The 21,138-nt window shown below is 41.3% G+C and overlaps 1 protein-coding gene across 1 annotated transcript in view; it reads right to left on the reverse strand.

The window, feature by feature from the left end:
• Positions 1–2,932: 2,932 nt before the first annotated feature.
• Positions 2,933–21,138, reverse strand: part of SNW1 (SNW domain containing 1) — an 88,878-nt gene continuing 70,672 nt past the window's right edge. Inside the window, exons 6-14 of the mRNA XM_086937566.1 lie at positions 15,444–15,548; positions 11,934–12,003; positions 10,906–10,971; positions 10,387–10,503; positions 8,776–8,917; positions 8,153–8,252; positions 7,754–7,871; positions 7,271–7,434; positions 2,933–4,247 (exon numbers count right to left, since the gene is read on the reverse strand). Of these exons, the coding sequence (XP_086793692.1) occupies positions 4,052–4,247; positions 7,271–7,434; positions 7,754–7,871; positions 8,153–8,252; positions 8,776–8,917; positions 10,387–10,503; positions 10,906–10,971; positions 11,934–12,003; positions 15,444–15,548 (1,078 nt within the window). The 3' untranslated portion in view covers positions 2,933–4,051. The remainder of the gene's footprint in view (positions 4,248–7,270; positions 7,435–7,753; positions 7,872–8,152; positions 8,253–8,775; positions 8,918–10,386; positions 10,504–10,905; positions 10,972–11,933; positions 12,004–15,443; positions 15,549–21,138) is intronic.

Here is a 21,138-nt window from a genome sequence, read left to right on the forward strand (position 1 = left end):
TTGCACTCTCTGGAGTGGGAATAGTAATTTTTCAGTGTTTTCAAATTAAGAGCGCCAACGTGGAACCCCGGCCCAGGAGCAGTGGCACAGACCCGGTCACTGAATTCACCAAAAGTACACCCATTTACTTTCCAGTGTCACGACGTCATGGGCCGTCAAAGTTACCAGTCTGTAGGCCATAAACAACAAAGTAAAGTTGACAAGCTATTGTGAAATTACTAGAATCATTAAGAAACCTACAATCAAAATGGTTTAAAAGGTACTGACCAGGAGCGGTTACAAACATGCAGCTGCATCCAGATGTTGGGTATACAGGTTACTGCCCGCCCTGATCGATTACGAGGGTATTTTTAATCCACTTATCACGTGCACTTTACAACTTTTAATTCTGGTCCTGACGAAGCGCCAACGACCCTTAAGGCGACGCAGGCGCGAAACATGTTGACCTATGTCTCTATAACCAGGCATAGTATGCCTCTGGGGCTAGATTTTATTGAGCAGTTAAGTCTGCTCAGGGTACATGATTAGAACAATTGCTGCATGGTTAATCCTTCACAAATTTCACTCTACACTAGCACGCAATTTTTACCCTCAATTGACCCACCACACACAACTCCCCCGCACACCCGCATGCACCATCCGGCAGTCCTACAAAAGATCTCCGATAAAGAGACCCTTCGGGTGGACCCGTAGGCGATTGCAGCGCCGGCCCTACGAGGAGCAACTGCCCGATGATGAAGCATGATACTTAGAGGTGTGTGAGGGCAACAGAGGACACAAAATGTTTCCCCTGTTTTCTGTGGGTCTCCTTACCTAGGGATTCTGTTTCTTCTCTCCCTTTTTCTCTTTTTTTCAAATATGGGTGACATTAGCACCCCATGCATTGGTGACTTTTTGCACCCTGCATTAGGAACAGTGTCCCTTTTTGGAAATCAGTTTAAAATAAGAGCATGGACACTGGACCTTATAATAGCTCCTTGGTCCCCCACCTCTCTCTTTTGTATAGTAATAGTCATTTTTACCCCTACACTATCCAACGCTTTTCCCTACTGTTGCACTTTCTGGAGTGGGAATAGTAATTTTTACCCTCCCGATATCAAACGCTTTCCCTACTGTTGCACTCACTGGAGTGGGAATAGTAAATTTTACCCCTACGCTATCCCTACTGTTGCACTCACTGGAGTGGGAAATAGTAAATTTTACCCCTACGCTATCCAACGCTTTCCCTACTGTTGCACTTTCTGGAGTGGGAATAGTAATTTTTACCCTCCCGATATCAAACGCTTTCCCTACTGTTGCTCTCTCTGGAGTGGGAATAGTAATTTTTACCCCTACCCTATCCAATGGTTTCCCTACTGTTGCACTCACTGGAGTGGGAATAGTAAATTTTACCCCTACGCTATCCAACGCTTTCCCTACTGTTGCACTCATCATTAATTAACATAAAAATTATTACTTTAATTATTTTAATTAAATATTATTTATTTTTATATTTAGATTATACATTTTTTTTACTAATGTGCTAATATTTTATAATCAAGATTAATAATTTTTTTATATTAATATATATTTTAAAAAATGTTTAACATTGCATTTATTATTTTTACATTTTAAGCTTTTTTACATTATTTTAACTATGTTTTATTCAATTGTGTTTATTATTTAATTACTCTCATAGTATTTTTAATACATTTAAAAAATGTGATATTTTAGTTAACTATATTTTAACTTTCTATATTTTGGAATCGATATTTTAGTACTTACCGGTTTGTAGATAGGCATTCTATATTCTGTCCCTCGATATTTTGGTGTCGATATTTTGGGCAGTCGATATTCGGTCCCTCGATATTTAGTCACTGAACCGTGTTCATGCATATAGAGATGCACCTGAATGGCACACAACACAATTCGTTGAAAGTAGTAGAATTCTTTAAGACTTTTCTAGGATCCTGTCTGCAGTACAGGCAACTCACAATCATATGTAAAGGAGGGTGGAGCAGTATGAAGAACTACATTTATTGCGCGTAGACTTCAATTTGATTATCTAAGTGCACATGAGGAACACAGCACAGTTTGTGTACCACCACCTGCTCTCAATATTAAAGTCTAGCAGTTCATTTAAACTCCCTAATTTAGGCCACTGTGTCAAGCTCGCTCCGCTCAAAGATAAAGCACAAGAGAACCTTTTTTGCCTCCGTCTAGCTTGCTAGATGCCAGTCATGGTTGTCTGCTTATTTCCACCATTTGTGTTACACTTCACTGACTTCCATTAGTGGTCTTCATCCTCTTTACAAAGCAATTCAACACAAAACACTTCACTAGTCTGTACGGTGTCGCCCTCAAAAAAGTAAACTGAATGCACACTTCAAGACTACGGTCTATGAGCAAGCATGATACGGCAAAATCCTACGGAAATGTTCTAGGCAATGCCTTCATGTGTTATCTAAATAATTACTGACCTCTCACTATCCTCATCAATCCAATTATTTGTAGTGTTTTAATCCTCACAAATTAGATATAATTTTAAACCTACTTGTGTGGGCTTACTATAAAACACTACTCATATCCTTTGTGACTAATCTGCAAACTATAACACAAATCTAGTTTGCCATGATTTATACTCGGAAAGTACCAACATTCCCAAAACATAAAATGGAATGCTACAATTGGGACGCGGAATGAAACGATTTCTTGATTCTTACAGAATCTGGAGAGCCTGCTATTCCTACAAACTTGGCTGAGTGGAGCTACTGAGGATTCTTTCTTCTACTGATATAGCTAGACTCTGGATTGAACACCTTTTTGTTTTAACATATAAATATGAAACCTTGTCTACAGGCATCCAACAGAGTTGTGAGGAAAGACTGTTATGGACTTCAAAGCATCAGCACACCAAACACTTACACTTTGTACAGTGGTAGTGGAGAAACAATTTTTTTTCACCATACAGTTGTTTATTTGTACAAAGTTTTTTTAAAGATTGTTTTCGATATAGACTGATACAAAAAGCGTTAGAGCAAAACTACAATAATGGTTCGGACAATATTATCGACAATGCAGCCAGTGAATCACTGTAATGAAATCCAAAGTTACAAACCATGGGGAGGAAGAAACTACACCTTAAATTTAAAGCAATACTTGCAAATCTTAAACCACAAAGATCAAAGAAAAAAAAGTACTCATAAATAAAACACAAGTTCACAAGATTCAACAATGTTTTACTCAATAACAGAAAAGGAACTTCAGCAATCCTGCCAAAAACAGTTGGCCAAATTTACAAAGCAGTTCTTGCACTTGTGAGGCAGGGACTAAACCTGGTTATGTGGTAGGGAGCTGCAGCCACATGGTTTTCTGGAGAGCGTTGCTCAACTGAAATGACAACTAGAAACGTTTTTGTCTTCTAGAATTAGTTTGTGGGTAAACTTCAGTTTGTGCCACTTATTCTAAGTACTTTCCCCAAAGATAATGGCCCAGGGGAACATGAAGAGAAGATTTAATCTTAAAATCAGCATTTCCATTCTCATCTAGAGCTTGCAAGCTTTTTTCCCACAGATATACCCTGGCAATCCTTTTCTTGGGGATATAATTGAAGCACTCTTGTATACAATCACTTTGACTGTGTAGTAGGATTATAAGGGTGAATGCAAGCCGATTTGGATGCCTAATCCATGTGAGGTCTGCTGCACTGGGAAACCCTACAAATGAAGCTACTTGGCAGCCTAAGTAAATATGTACATTGCTTGTATTTAGTTACAAGCCCCTTATTTAAATATAACAGTTATGTGCCCTAATGTCTTTAGCTACATATGTAGCAAATATAATTCATCAGCACTATATACTGCAAGAGCCATGGACAGATAGGCATGTTTGTTTGGTTTAATGGTACTTTAAAAACTGCTTTTTTAAAGCTACATTCCAACATGAATGTAATTGTGTTCAAAGTTTCTTTGTTCATTTCCATTTCAAGAAAATGCTGTATGTCCTGTTCAGAACATGTTGGATCACAGCAAGTTAATAATATCTAGTCTGTCCTGGGTTTCACATACTTCCTTTACTCTTTCCGCCGCTTCTTGCCTTCATGGTCATGCTCTTTTGACCGGCTACTATCAGAAGGCCTTTTTGAAGCGCCGTGCTGTTTGGCTTCTTCCAAGAACTTGTCAAGACCAAAAGGATCTTCCTCAAACTGTACAGGACCCTCACGTCGTTGTCGGCGGTCTGAGCCTGAAAATTCTTTATCAGGAACAAATCTACAGTTAAAAAGAAACATAAAAGTTTTATAGCTCAGCAAGATAAGTGTCCCTTCATCGGAGACAAATCAATTTTATATCGGCCCTTACACTTACATAACGACTATGCATTGTTGTGACACTATTTCAAATACCGGTAGATGATGAAGAGTCTTGTACAGGAACCAATCCACTTCTATAACGTCAATACAAAACTTACCTGTAGCACTCACAGCTATTCAATTGCTAGAACTGTACAAGAGTGCTGTGAAAGAACGTCCATCCAGACTAGCAGCAGAGTCTGCTTTTCTGTTACTCCTCTCCTCTGTGACAACACCTCCACCATCGTTTTCTACAGCATAACAAGCGGTTCTATTACTAGGTCCAGCAGGCAGCTTGAGGAATAAACTATGCCCTGAACTGCTCTAGACTATTCCATTCTTTGTTTTATTTTATATTTTTATTTAATTTTGAAAAAAAGAAAAATAACACATTAAACAAGGCATGAACACACAATGCACAATAATTGTCCTTCTGCATTTGTCTCATATGGCAATTTTCCAGAAGTTCCATCGTGTGTGAATCTGGCGAAGAGTTTGAACAAACAGGGCAGACAGAAAGAACAACTCAAAAATATAATGAACATATTTCCCACCATCAGGGCCATACATTGCCTCAATCAAGGCTCCTCCCTTGGTTATCCTGATAACAATCCCTCACCCTCCACTTCTCTTTCCACCTCCAAGTCAAAGTATTTTATCCACGGTGCCCATATCTTCAGAAATTTCCGCGGACATCCCTAAGCCCTGTACGTCACTAGTTCCGCCACCATATAAAAAAAACAAGACATGTCCTCCATTCATTGAGTGTCGGTGTTTGTTGAGCCCCCCAATATTTTGCTATATCGCGTTTTGCCACCACTTGCCCCAAATTAGCTAATATAAGTTTGCATCTTGGGACATCCAAATCAGTCAGGACTCCAAGGAGTAGAAATTGTGGCTCCAATTCGATTTGGACTTCAAGTATGTTATTCAGTTGCCTTACAATCTTTCCCCAGTATACCTGAATCTCTGTGCATGTCCACAGGGTGTGCATAAATGTTCCGATTGCTACATGACACCTAAGACATTCAGTTCTTTCCGCCCTCCCTATTTTATGCAACCGAGCTCTATCAAAGTAGGTGCGGTGGAGAATTTTGTACTGGATGAGACATAGTTGAAGTTGGAGTGCAAACATTTTTTAAATGTAAATTGATACTTGTATAGCGCACTACTCACCCGCAAGAGTCTCAAGGCGCTTGTACGAATACCGCTGTGGAACCCATCCTGGCTTTCCCTGTGACGCGTCCACTCCTGGGCACCTAGAGTTGCCCAGAGTTGCAGAGTGGGACTCCATGATTGGAATAGGCACCGAGGCGAGAATTATCAGGTCCGTGGAATTTTGAGCCCAAGACCCGCCGAGGCGGGGAATTGAACCCTGGTCCCGGGCTAGACCTCTGCATCGGGTCTGCCGCTCTAACCATTGAGCCTCACTTTTTCCACATTGCCACTTCCCTTAGATGCATGAGAGCGGCCTCCCAGTCTATATCTTCCAATGCTCCGGTAGTTGTTTCCCATTTGGTTCGGAGTAGGCCTAATTGGTCAGGCATATTGTTGAGTAACGTTTTCTGGGTAAATGAAATGGCTTTAGTCGAAATGTCTTCCTGTAGGAGTCAACCCTTAAACGGGGGGTATTCGGGCAATGTCTCCCTATCCATGCCTTCCGCTATCCATGCATTTTTCAGACAGAGGTATTCATATGCTTGAGTGTTATGCAGTTGATACCTGGCTTGGAGTGTGATAAAAGAGGCCAACTCACCCCCGTCCAGGATATCCCCTACTTTTGAAATGCCTATCAGGTCCCAAGTCTTAAAGCCTCACAGCTTCCCAACCTCAGTCAATCTGTTTCCTTCCCACAGTGGGGTTTCCCTAGTACACCTTCGGTCCCGTTGCATTTGCCGTTCGGCGCTTTTACATGCCTCTAATGTCCTCTGGATCGCCTGTAACAATGGTCTGCTTCTCCTGCCCCCATAGATATAGTGAAGGTGTGTGTGTTCTCTAAACTGTAACTTTTCCAGTTGATAGGTCGAGTGATCCCCTGGTGCGGGAGTCCATTCGTTAATACTATGAGGTGGGGCACTCTATAGTATGCCCTGATGTCTGGGAGAGCCAGGCCCCCATTATAAGGATTTCTCTGTAAGATTTGGAGTGCAACGCAGAGGAGCCAGACTATTCCATTCTTGATCCTTATCGAGCTGAGTGAATGCGCTTCAATTGAGACCTTTCTATTTGATTACTAGGTCCTTGCAGAGCACTCTTACTGCATTGCTATCCTAAACCACAGGAGCCTGGAGCTCTGGTGGTGTATTTAGAACCCATACCTTCAACACACTCTATAGTCAAGTGTCAAGACAAGACCCAGGCCGGTCAATATATTTTAGTCCTAACTTTCAGCAATCTGAACCACTTTAAGTAAATTCTCAGAGGCTTGGATCCACAGAAATGTTCTAACATTACAAACACATCAGTTAGGTCCTCACAGCAGAACTAAGCCTCAGGTTGCATGCTCACAGTGCAACAATCCCTAAGAACACACTCACAGTCTCAAAAGTAGTTACCATTAATTCCAATAAAGGTCCAATGGTAAGAAACCCACCAACTCAACTTTCAAGTCAGAACTGTGCTTCACCAAGACATAAAAAGTATAAAATGGTGCCACATGCTCCAGGGTTGATGTAATGTGGTTGCATCACTGTTCAAGCCTTTATTATTAATACAAAAAAACACAACCATATTGTGATTGTGATGCTCTGGAAACCCATCTAATATTCCTCTCAAACCAGCCACAGAAAAAGAGCATAGGCAAAGCCAATAGGTCTCGCCTTTGGGGTTTGACAATTCAGATCTATTGACTTTGCAACTCCTACAGTATCACATTTGCAACAAAAAAAAACAACACATGCCTTATGTTTAAGTTGGAGGTGCAAGATCTTTACAATTTCTCACCTGCTGGTTTTCATTAGCGTATCCAGGTCGTCTCCATAGATGTCTTTATCTGCATTCTTGCTTGGCCGGTAGATATTCTGTGCCACCTCCTTATCTCCTCGCCATGGTTGGTCATACACATTGTAAACCTCATCTTCTCCTCCAGCAAAGCCACTGTCCATACCCTGGAGAACAAACCAAATGATGTCCATGTCAAGTAGTATACAGGAATGAATTTGTGAAAGCCTCAGAATCATCAACCTTTACAACAACAAGTAGGGGTTATCATTAAATCTGCAAAAGCATCTAGGGTGACCAGTATGGAAAAGAGGTGGTCCCAGACCAATAGCTAAATTATTATTTTCCTCGTGCCAGGTTGTGTACTATGCAATACTACAACAGTTTCCCATTTATGTCAACAACTGTTGATTGTGAGTTGGACAGACACTGTAATGACATATCAAGTAAGTCACATGAAATATTTCAATACTCTTGCACCCATACCTTGTTTTGGTTAAATAGTCGCTGGTCATATTGGACTTCTGTAGTGGGACGAGTGTTAGGCTGCCCTAAGGCAATTATTTCACTAATATCTCGATCTTCATTTCGCTGCAATTTAGATCTGGAAAATTTAAAAATAAATGTTTAAAGTGCATTTGATGGATTAGACAGGGTTAGAGTAATAGACTGAAGATCACAGGAGGATTAATTTACCTTTATAAAGTAAGAACATTTAGACTTAAGACTGCATTAAGTCTAATCTATGGCAGAAGTACACTGAAAAGGTTTCATGAATACGACACCATGTTAGAAAAAAAGTCAACTTAGTAAAGATTAGAAAGGACAATTAAGGTTGTCCCAGCATTAATAATAAAAAAAAAACCATAAAACCGAAGGGGTTACCTCTTGTCAGGAGCAGCCCGTGAGATATTCCGGTCGTGCTGCCTATCTTTCCGTCGGTCTTGGCGGATTTCCTCCCGTTCACGAGCTTCACCATCCTCCGCTGACAGAAAAAAAAAAAAATTTATATTCAGGTTTCTTGTACTAGGGTGTTATTGCTATGCATTGGCCTATTCCCTGCCATCCCTATTGGAAGACAGAATGCAATTCCCCTGGATAGAATCAGTCCTAATAATTTAAGGTTATCTTACAAGTCAATGCACCTTTCATGGAGTATTGCTGATAGCCGAGAGTGAAGTAAGTAAATCTCACTCTAGGATATCAGCAAACCTCTGTGAATTAGACCTCTATAAATAAAAATAATTCACAAATGCAGATTCAAGTGCAAAAGCGCACTGTGATGAGTAATAAGCTTGCTAGGTACCCAGACAAGACCCGCTGCTCCCTGGAGAGACATGATAAAGTGAAGAGGAGGCAATTTTCTTCATTCCCAGTTCTTTCCTAAATTAATGTTATCCAGTTGATGCATGTTTTCTTCTCTCTGAAGCCTTCTTGCTCATTTGCTGAGGTCTACTCTGATCTTTAAAACACTTGTGCTCCTGAGTCTTGTTGCGAAATGGACGTACCTTTCTCTACATGGGTTTTGATGCCTGCTCGTCTCTCTCTGGCGATCTGAGCCAGCTCTCGCAACTTCTCCTCTTTCTTCTCTTTCTCTTTCTGTGCCATCTTCCGCTCCACCTGAGCGCGCATCTCCACTGCCTCACGAGCCTATGGAACATTTACAACGCGCTTATTGCATCGTAATTCATGAGAACATGCATGGTGTCAAGGAAACACAGGAATAATCTATAAGACAATGACAGTTCAGACAAGTAAGAACAGTTTACTTCATAAGGTCCACCCCGGAGTCAGATGCTTGACTTGCAAGCATGGGGACTCTGCACCAGTAGTGTCAATGACTTTGGTACAGTGGTGACTAGAAACACATTTTAAGTCATACAACCTATTTAAGGCTTCAAACTAGTCAAATAAAAAGAGTACACACATCTGCCTATCTTCACAGTAAAGGCAAAGTCTTACTGCATCTCTTATAACAGCTGTGCTTGTGGTACTCCAGAGTACCCTACAGCACCTCTAGGTGATTAGGCTGGAATAATGTATTGCTGCAACATGTACTTCACGTAAAAAAAAAAACAAAAAAAAAAATCACAGACACACAAAGGACTATGGGAAAACAAATAGCATAAGGGGGACCCATTAATGGGAGAAGCACATATGTGCAACAGGTGGGTCCAGAGTCTTGAAAGCAGTAATGATATGCCATAAAGACCTTGGGGCAGTCATGTAGTGCTGATAGAGAACTTGACCATGAGGAAGGCAACCACAGCTAGGATGGCTGAACACTGTATATGTGAAACTATGGGTTTTGAAATCAACCACTCCTGCGCACTGAAGTTGCGAGAATGCTGGTCACTCAGAAGGAGGAATTCGGACTGCTTGTCAAAGACAAGTGAGCACTTCCAAAGAATGGCGATCAGTAAATTCTGTGAGGCTGGAGGCATAATTTAAACATAGATTTAAGGCCTAAGGCTATAAAAGAGCAGCATGCAAATACATAATATGGCTGTTTAAAAGTAAAAACGGGATTTACATTCGCAACAACAACAAAAAAACACTACTTTAAAATAAGTCATTATTTATAGCTTTTGGACATCTGTAACAAGAAAAAGCAATAGAAGGGCCTTTCTTTAATTAGGGCCAGTTTTGAGACTACAAGCTTGGGGTTAAGTCGGCAAAAACACCATTAATCTTTCTTTTTTCTATTAAGCATCTCTTTGAACACAGTAAATGCCAGCAGCATAAGACCAGAGGAAATGTATGATGCAACCGGAACATCAGTTTATGGCAAATTATGCCAACCTTGCTGAAAATCCTTTATGGGACAGAATCCTGAATTAACCAAATGCTGTCTGATCACCCCCAAACTGCTTCTTCACTGCAACTGCTCCAGAACACACATGTATATTCTAACGCAAGACTGTGATAGAAACCCCACAGCCTTTTCTTTGTTGCCAAGGAACTGCGGGCTGGGCTTGACCAGTCCACATCAGCCAAAAAGCTCTGGGCTTCAGGCAGGTCTCAAAACTTCAGCCACCATGATCACATAAGCTTTTTATCCAGGATTTAAGGTGAGGGCAGGGGAATAAATCGGGCACCTAGTGAGAGTAATTACGAACCTTCCTGTCAGCAATGTACAAAGCTTCAGCAAGTTTGGCAAAGTTTTCATTGATGTGCACGGTCTGAAGACCTCTGCCGTCTGCAGCAAGGCGCTTGTCCAAGGGGATAGTGTAGCCCTGGAAGGAAGAAAAGAAGGCCATTTTATAGAAGGGCCACATACAAACACAATCTCCTTTTGAGTGGAACACAATTACTGACTTGGGTGATCCAAAAGCACCCTTACACAGTGACACACAATACTGTAGCACTTTCTGAATCTATAAGGCATTCCATGTAGTTCTGGTATTTGTCATTCAATGGACCCATAGTATTCAGATGTCAACATTTTGTCAGCAATCTAAATACCCGACATTAAATATTTTATATTTTCATGTACTATTCTACTTGGCCATGTAAATGCTTGGATTTAAAAATCTTCAGAGGTAGTAGTTACATGGGCTCCAAAGTTCTAACTGCGGATAAAGAACTGGCGCAAACCACAACTCTAAAAATAGGATCATTTTATCAGACTGAGTTACCTTTGCGTTTTTCCAGTTTGAAATGCAGGGGGGGATTTTCCACTCTTGCTGCTCTTTCACCGTCATCTAAATCAAAGAAAAAAAATGAAATGTTGGAGCATGCAAAATAAACAACTATGCATAAATACAGACATCTGCTTCCACACTGCACTTTGAACGATTGACAAAGCAGTGTGTTATAAGCACGTCAATTTAGGATGAGAAAGAAACTGGGTCATGTGCTGAGTTTCTTTGAACAGGCCGAGACTGTGACTGTGTCAACAACCATCAATCACCATGAAATAAAGCGACAAATGTTAATGAGGACAACACAGACAAATCCAAGACACAGAACACAGCTGGGTTGTTCCACAACTAAAATGTTTCACCACAAAGCTTTGAGGGTATTTTAGGATTTATTGAAAAATTTCAATTTGAAAAAATAAATACACTTCACATGTATTGTTTTGGTTCAGTCTAGTTTTTCATTCTACGCTTCTAGACTTTTCTTGTTTAAAGTGATTATATTTGAATATGAAGGTGCATACATATTTACTGCGATAAACCTGCAGTAGCAGGACTCTTGCTGAAATTAAGTCCATGAGAACGTGGGCTACTATGACGGCTCGAGGGTAATGGCAAAAAAGGTGCTAGGGTGATATACTGCGAGCTTCAGGAAGTAAACATTGACTGTTAAAGTGAAACAAAACAAGTGGAAAGTTTACAATAAAAGTACAGATACTGTATAGGTACTATTAGCACTACAATAAAACAAGGCAAAAAACTGAAAGCCCAACATTATTTAAAGAGGAATGAGAGATAGGCCCATCACCGGGGTCAAGTGAATCGAAGACGGAGGAGTTTCCGAAGTCAAAATTCAAGGTGCAAAATAGGCAATAATCCACTGTAATAGATGGGGCAAAGAGAGCAAAACCAATCTTTTCTCATCTCTACTTATATGCACAGGATCTTTGCTAGATGAGAAGCAATTTAGACAATTGGGTGAAATCATGCAATTAACACTGCAAGACAACATTTAGCGCCGTTACCTTTCTGCTAGGAGAGTGCATGACTGGGGCTGGGGGTGATGGAGGTCCACGCGGAATCTTCTTGTTAATTCTGGTGTGCAAGAAATTCATAACAAATATTAAACAGGCCTCAGTATGTATTGTTTTAGTCCATGTGACATTATTATGCATCTGATCATCAAAACATTTTGATTGTTTTAAAGTATGAATATCGTATAGGTCTAAGAGGGTGAGCGAGCTTGAGGCGTCTGCTCCTCATTAACCTGTCACAAGCAACTGAAAACATAACCATATGGAACAGTGTGAAGGTAGAAAGTAGTTTTTTTTAACACATTAAAAGTACACTTTGTAAACAGCAAAGAGAAATGCAGCCTTCCCTTCAGTCTTTTACTTTCATAAACACTGCAAAGGATGGAAGCCCATCGCTGACAATATGAACTGTGTAAAAAGGGATTGTGATGCGAAGTTCTTCAACTAGGGCGGTCTTCTGTGGCTGAAAACATCCCAAATCAAGGTAAGAACACAGTCAGGTAGATCCCCATTACATGGTAAAAAAAAAGACTCTGTGCTGTCTTCTAGTGTAGACAGTCAACCATTGTAGGAAAGTGGAATATTATGTGGTATGGCTGTAAGACCTTACCATGTAATATTAAGACAATGCTTCAAAGATGATCGTTGGATTCAAAAACAATCCTTAGAGAAGTCAGGCATTACTGGAGGTACAAGTGGCAAGCATTTTACATTACTGTTATGGTGCATAAGTAATTGATACAACTATAAAGAAATAAGACCCCCATTTATAAAAAAGTGCTTATTTTTAAGTAAATTTAGACACCAAAACATTAAAAAATAAATGCATTAAATACTGCAGCCATTTAACGTTGCGGTCAATAGCAAATTCTGCTAGTGACAAACAATCACTTAGGAGATGAGTTTCTTTACACCCTCGCAGGGTAGATATCTTTGGGGGCACAGGACCAAGTTTCTCACCTCCAAGTATGTTTAACGTACCGGGGGATCCAGGAACAGAGGTAAATTCTGAGCTGTCTGTGGGCTTTAAAATTAGGCTTTTAACATTGCGGTCAATAGTAAAAGCTGCTTAGTGACAAACGATTACTTCATGATCAAGTGACTTTCTACCTTCACAGGGTAGAGGAATTTGGCGTCCGAGGACCAAGGTTCAACCGCTGGTTCACTTTCACCTTGTTCCGTCAGTGTGGGTGCAGAGGTAGCTTAGGGTTGTCCATTAACTTGAATCCAGTTGCGCCAAGGCTGCTCTTTCCATGGGGACACCTCCACCAAGAAATGATGCCGTTGCACCATTGCGGTGTTGTTGTTGATGTTGGTCGCTGTTTCTAGAAGCGGCTTTCCCAATGCAGTGCCGATTACGGGGTCAGTCACGAGCCTGTTGACCAGCAAGTCCTGGTTATGGTAAAGGTAATCCAAAGGAAATTAGGCACTGGAGGTCCACTGGAGTGAGGTAATGGCTTGAGACTTCGGTAGGAGTCAGACTACAACTTTCAGAGTGCACTTCACCACTTATCTTTGTGTAATCTTTTAGTGGATCTAGTGGCAAGCACTTTTTTGGTTTCAGCACATCGGTTTACCTGCCGTTTGCAGGGGAATGGTACCACAAGTCCAGGGGAGTCTGAGACTGCTTCTGGCTTCCACAGGGGTTTCTGTTTCAGTGAATGCTGAATTGTGGCCACAGACACAGATCGCTCACGAAATTACAAGCAGTGTTGCCACGGGGATCCAGTACCCTTCTCTTCCTTTTGTGCAGGGGCAAAGTCTTGTTGTCAGTGAAAACACTTTTCTTGCTGGCCTTCCTTATAGTAGGTCGATCAGAGCGGAGGTTTTTGTGTCAGATTTAGGGGAGTTAGCAGTCAATGGGGAAACTACACCCTACAGCCAATCTGCCCCTGAGGTGACCACATCCGATGGTGTACGTCACTTTTTCCTTCCCATAACCCACTATTTTTGTCCTCGAAGGTGGCAAAAGTCCAATTTAGGTGAGCAGATCCACAGCCAACCCTTAGGGGTGTAGCCAGCCTTCTATGAGGGTCACACCTGCTGCATACCTAATTTCCTGTCTTGCTTGGGTCCAGCACACCTGGGGGCAAGAGGGGGCATTGTATGCCTCTGGGAGAAAGCCTTATTGAATACAAGAGGCAGTAAGAGCCTTTGAAGTTATCTGATGTCTCACTTCACTAGCCCACTCAGGGGGGAGGGAGGCGTGACCTCATTCCTGCCTAAGCCTTTGTTCTACCTCCTGGGAGTGTGGATACTACCTGTGGGTGGTCAAAACCCAGGCCTGCTAGTTGAAGTACATGTCAGCTGGGGTAACCATGTGGGCAACCTCTAAGGTAGTCAACTGGGTGCATCCCTGCCTTCCGTTGACACAAGATTTGTGTCAGGTGAAAGAAGACAAGTTGCTGAACACCAAACTCAACATATTTAGGTGGTACCATAAGGGAGCTAGCAACCTGTGTATGCTTGGGTATCAGCCCCATGTTATCCTACGGACCGCCTATCACTTATAGTGCACTTTAATAGTAAAGTCACTACACTCACATGCCTACACTCTTAATATGTGGCACCCTGTCTCCTGGGCTGAGGCTTGCTTTAGGGTTAACGGACATATACTAAAAACAGTGCTGGGACTTTGTCACATATGGTGAGGACAAAGTCGAATTGGGGCAGTGAACACTGTTGCTGCAGTCTGCAATGGCAGGCCTGCTGTCATTAGTTTGCTTGGGTTATTCAGGGTGGCACAGCCAGTCCTGCAAAACCAGAGTACCCCTTTACCAAAAATGCCCTGGGTACCAAGGACTTAAAAGGGAGGTATGCTTTTGTTAATTGGGGATGCGAATCACACAGGTTACTTTAGGGCAGAGGTATTCGACCTGGGAGACGGCTCCCCAGCCCCCCAGAGGGACAGCCTCAAGTGATCTCAGGGGAACAGGTGTAAGGGGTGCCAGTCTCTGGCCAAGAGAAGCATCATGCTTTGTTTTAAGTGTTAAAACCATGAGCAGCAGTAAGCCACTTTGTAATGGGCTATCAAACAATTTCTGTCATTTATATCCTGACTGGGAGTAGGTGTAAAAAGGGGTAAGAGAGCTTAACTGCAATGTTTAAATATGAGTAGACATATTTCAACTTTGCCAATTTAGTAGAATTGTGAAAAAATTGAGCCCCTCCGCAGATTATTTTTTTTTTAACAGGGAGGGGTGCAGCATTAAGAATTTTGAACACCACTGCTTTAGGGGAAAGAAAGCTGGAGCCAGGTTAGCATGCTTCAGTGCAGTTTCATTGTCGAAAACCAGCATCTAGCAGTTTCAATGGGGGAAAAAATGGGGAAACATCTGCAAACAGTCCAGTTTCCTACACCCAACCAAGAGTCAATCAACGCATTATTAAGGAGGATGTGCTTTATATTTATATCTGGGATAACATAATTAATAAGTCTCTGGATGCCTGCTCTCCAACCAATTCTACTCAGCCCAAGCACTAAGTTGTATGACAACTCACTTGAATCGAGGTGGCTCCATGGGATCTTTCTGCATCTCCACCATCCGAATAACCCTTTGTTTTGCTCCAGAGTTGAAAGCAACACCCTGCTGGGATGGTGTATACCTGCATACGGAGATTGCATCATGAAAGAAACAACAGATTAGCGTGATCAAGGAAGAGAAGTTGCAAACAAAAACTAATTTACACAAATGAATATAGAGCAGTCTCACAAATGCCAAGCACTTGGATATTATAGATGTAATCAAATAAGTTGCTTATCTCAAAAATAGTTCATTAGTGATACATAGTTTATGCTGTCTCAATCGGATTGAAAAAATTCTCCATCTTCAGGCAGGTCCAAGAATTGTTTGAATTTCCTATAGGGGGGCTTTATCATTAAAGACCACTCCTTGTACCTACATGGCAGACTGAATTCAAAGCTTTGCCCCCAACAGCCACTTTGTACTGGAGGGGAGGGGGGGGGGCATGGCACTGGATTACACACACAGTGAATAAAGTACTAACCATTTTGAAGTTTTAAAAAGAAAAAACATTAATTGCAGCCAAGTTGTATTACTGATGTGAAGCTACGCTTAGAATTAACCCTCACCTCCAATTTAAATTTTAATCATGTTTTAATGAATGTACTATGCTGTATTATTTAGAGAGATCAAACAAAAAAGGCAACCTAATAAACCCTTTGGACCTGTGTATCTTGCATTGGAAAGGTAAACTGCTAAAAAGGGGAACAATTACGCCCAATTAAACATCAAAATACATTAAGGATGCCCAATTCAGGTGCATCCGGAATCAAAATAAGTCATTCAAATACAGGTTTTTCCAGAAAAAAGAAGGAATAAAGCCAATGAGACAAATTGTTTGAATACGTGACAGGCCCATTAATAGAAAAATACTTGCAGCCACTCCTGCATTCAGACAGGCTGGGGGCTGGTTAAGGTTGAACAGCCCCTGCAGCCTGACTGAAAGCAGCAACTGCTTCCAGGATTTTTAAGATTATTACATAAAGAAGCATTTTGGTTGATTCATGGAGTTCAAACTACCATTATCATTACATAAGCAGTGATTTCCTCAACTCTGATTGAGTCATTCCTGTATCTCATTTTTAAGTCATTCTGGTCCTGAGAATTGTCTCGCAGATTGATACTACTTGAGACTAAAACGACTACACAAAGCTGACATCTCTATTCAATCTTTTGATTCCATTATCTACGCGGACCACATTCCTGGTGATAGATGGATCATTGATATTCATAACTTGGAGAGTGGGTCCTTATACATTGACAAATGAAATCATGTAATGTAAACTACAGCTTAGATAGTGCACTGTCAATGTATTCAGATATCGTATCTTGAACCCCTGCTTTTCGATTTATAAATACAATTTCCTTTAACCCCTTGGCTGCGGCGGCAATTCCACCGCAGCGCTAGGGGGTGGGGGCGGCGCACGGCGCTCTCCTGCTGGTGACGGAACCGCTCCGTCATCAGCCTCGGTAGCGCTGTGCTTATGACAGAGCGGTTCCGTCATGGTCCCGCCCGCTCATTAGAATGCCCAGCGCAGGTGCGGAATCCGCACCGAGCAGGCGCGGCGAGCGGGCCATGACGGAACTGCTCTGTCATCAGCATAGCGCTACCAAGGCTGATGACGGAGCGGTTCCATCATCAGCGCAGAACGGGTTAAACAATATTTTGATGTGCCTGTCTTGTATTTAAAATGTATCTCATTGGCTTTATTCCTTCTTTTTAAAAATATTTTAGCATTTAAATGACTTATTTAGATTACGGATGTTAATACATTGGGCATCCTTAATGTAATTTTATGTTGTTTACTTGGGTGTAAATGTTCCACTCATTAGCAGTTTCCATTTCTACTATTATTTAGAGGAACAGGAATGTAGTCTGCTTAAATCTGTATCTGCTCTGTTTATTCAGTCATTCCAGGCACCATTGTTATCACCCTGCCTGTTTTCCTACCCTCCTGTCTCTGTGGTAACACAGGCTTTGCGTTTTCTTCATTGATTTCCCCGCCAAGTCAATTGGCTCCTAGGATCTCCCTTTGGGGTACACTGTTTACTCCTCTTCTCAAAGGGAGTCCAGGTTAAAGGCAAAGAGGGTTGAGGTGTCTGCTTTGTTACGGCCAACCCTAAACCTTTTTGGCCAGACTACCTTCCTTTTATTGGTTTTCTTCCCTCTGCTCTCTTTTTGTTTAGCATAACACATTCCCAGGCATTCCTAGTATGACAACATAAGGGGTTTGATTCAGGGACTCCACAGTGAACTACTTCTGTTTCTCTTTATTTCTATTTCTGACCTTCAAAAGAAGATCCACCACTGTGATGTTTATGTTAGGTTACTGGTGGCCTAACAAGGCCTGTAGGTGTTGGGTTTGACGCTCATGGGTGAACTCTGTTTTTGTGGCTTTACAATGCCTTGAAGGGTTCTCTTCGGTGGCTCCTGGTGGACTCACAACAAAAAGCTACTATGAACTGTCTCCTAGTCGTGCATGCCCCAAAGAGAAAAGGAATCATCACAGTCCACCTAGAAGTTGGAAAGCCAGCAGAGACTTGGCTGTTCCCAAAATTTCAGGACTCTATTGACTCTCAGACTTTAAGAGCAGCCTATGAAGCCATCGCTCAAATTGTCTTCACATTTGGCTCCATGCATTACATAGTGTGGAAGCGCATTCTCCAGGCTTCCCGCATGCCACGAAAACAACCTACTCCTAGGTCTTCACAAAAGCCTGGAACTATTGGCAATACTCTACACTGTTATTAAATTCATGTCTACTTTTATCTAGACAAACTATGGAATGCAAACATTATTCAAGGCATTGCAATCTGTTCCACAATTATTATTTTGTAACTTATTTTTCATATTGCTTTCTATTAACTCAATTGTAAATTATGTTGTACGATTTTAAGCAGTAGAAACTTTTGGAGGTGACCGGAGCAGCTCTTAAACCCCCCCCCCTTCATACCTCTGTGACCTTTCTAGCATGTGCATGGTCTTCCTCACCTGAAGACGGTGGACGAACTAGAACACCATGATCTGCAGTGCTCTTGTGGTTGGCAGGAGATGCTTGATTTTTTTAAATTACATTTTAATAAACCATTGTTCATTTTGTTTCAGCATAATTGTGTCACTGTCTGACAAATTATAGCCAACAGAAAATAAAATATTTACTGTTAGCATGAACAGAGAATTCTAGCACTCTCAAATGTGGTTTATTTGGGTGGTTACAAACAGGACTAAGATGAAGCTTCTTTCAAGGTGATATGCCCACTTTTACTCAAGAAAACCATGACAATGAAGAAAGTTCTGCTTTTTTTGAGGTTGGCATTTTTGCTATCAGTTTAAGTCAACTGGGCATTTCTAGTTTGAGATGCACAAGTCCATATGTACTCTATCCTGGGTTGTTTGTACATCACATTGAACTAAAGTTTGGGAGGCCTGCCCAAGATCTTTAAATTTAGCGATCATGGTAAAAAAAAGGAAGTTGCTTCTCACAAATGATTTCGAACTCTGGACCGTCAGCCCATGCTTCAATATTTACTCCTGCCCATTAAGACTATGTCAGTCTGAATTCAGACAAATGACAGCATACATGTATAAGAGCTCTTAAAAACAGATCCATGACTAAAATAGGCTCCTATATACTAGATCTCATTTGTAGTTCAGTATTTGACAGGCACCCTAAACTAAACTGTGAAGATCTTACACATCTGAAAAACTCAAATAGGAACTTAATTTCTATGGGCTGCTATCCATTTATTCTCATGGTGAAATCTGAAGACTGTTTGAAATACTATTCTTTGCATCTTCTTGGACACATTCCCCTCCTGGGTAGCGTCTACATTTCCCCTGGATGGACCTTATTCCAATGCTACCAAGTGGTCGGAATTTCAATGCTACTAGGTGGACTTCATACACTACGAGGATTTAAATATCTGTATTCCCTCATGTGCCACATCTCCAGGGTTACCACTAGGGATAACTCCATAAGGAGGAGTGCCTGCCTGTGACAACTCACATCCATAGGTGAGAGTGGCTAGACAACGGAAACGGTACCTCTCTGGTTAAAAATAGACATTTATGTTTGATCCTCGATACAAGAAACTGATGGTCCTCAAGCCACCTCCTCCCCAAATGCACAAGAAAATGACTAGTAAAGACCATTTTAACCGGTCTGCTTTTTTCACTATTAACACCAATTATCTAATCTCTTTAACCACTCCCTGAGTTCAGCTTCATAATTCTGCATGCACCATCCCATCTCTTCTCTCTCTCTCCCTCCCTCCCTCACTGCTCCTTACTGACTCCCTCACTGCTCCTTACTGACCTCCACACAGCTCCTAACGATCTGCCTTCCTGAGTGCTTCTATCTATTGCTTGGCCTGCAGTGCCATTTCCTGTCCTTGCTCCCTTTTAGCCAACTGTCCAAGCATGACCTCAGTCATTCATGTTCCCCAATACACTGCCGTCTCACAAAAACCGATGAGAAAAATGCTTACCTCCTAAATTCGCTTTCATTCTGATGTCACTATTCCTGCTTCACCCTCTTCTAATCCTTTCAAGTTCCATTAACGTTTAGATGACCGGTCACCACAAACCATCAGTCCTCTTCTTTACCCAGCCCCATTTTTATGAAGCAATTCCATGCTGACAAACTTACTATGCCGAATCAACCCAACAGAAAAGCTAATCTCATTGCCATCATCTATAGGTTAATCGCTCATTAGATACTTCTTGTTTCAGTTCTCGCCCTAAGAGAGAAATTTAAAGGAGAAAAAAAAAACAGGATGTGGAGGCCATTCCAGGTCAGGCTTCAAAGCTAAAACATAGAACTCCATCACTCGCCATACAAGAATGATAGATAACACAATAAGAAGATGTGCTTTGCACTTTTTACTAAGGTACTGACATTGTCTGTACTTTAGGCTACAATATTTGTGTCAAGTAACAGACTCTCAGCTCCAAGAAAATACTTTGGTCATGCACCTAGTGGTTTACAATCAGGTCTAGCGCAATGCAACAAGCAAGATTGAGATTTTGAGGTAACAGCACGTGAGGTCTACATTAACACCAGCAAAACGCAATATCAATCTGCTAACCATAAAACAAGGTAAGAAATGGTCAAACTTAATCTACAACAGAAAGCCACTATGGAATTCATTTTGGTGCAAAAATGCTATTTCTTTCCCATCATTCCCGCTGATGGGAGTGGAAATTCAGAATACCTAATTAACATTAATTCTGCATTTAGGTGCTGAAACCATTTATCCACTTGACTCCCCCCTAGTATAGATTTCTCTTTGCTAGATGTGTTTCAATTCTAAGAGATAGACTATGCTCAATAGAAAATACTATTGCTTAATGAGGGAGGTTCTGCATTTAACATCCAGCTAAAGGCATGAACCCCTAGAAATGCTAACAATTAGCCAAAACGGAACTGCAACACTATTTTTTAAAAGCCAAACTTTCTGTGATCACAGTTAATATAAAATCTTTACCAAGATACCCATAGTCACTATTTTCTTCTAAATGTAAAAATAGTACACAGATCTGCTCAGTCTTAGAAGCAATATGTCATTTTACGTTTGCTATTGAGGTTGGCAGGTGAAAAAGTGCATAAATGCCACATTCAACTCCTCATTTGTTATGTGACTTTCACATCAGTTTGGAAAAACAGCGATAC

The sequence above is a fragment of the Lissotriton vulgaris genome, chromosome 9, assembly GCF_964263255.1.
Source record: "Lissotriton vulgaris chromosome 9, aLisVul1.2, whole genome shotgun sequence".
Taxonomy (NCBI): domain Eukaryota; kingdom Metazoa; phylum Chordata; class Amphibia; order Caudata; family Salamandridae; genus Lissotriton; species Lissotriton vulgaris.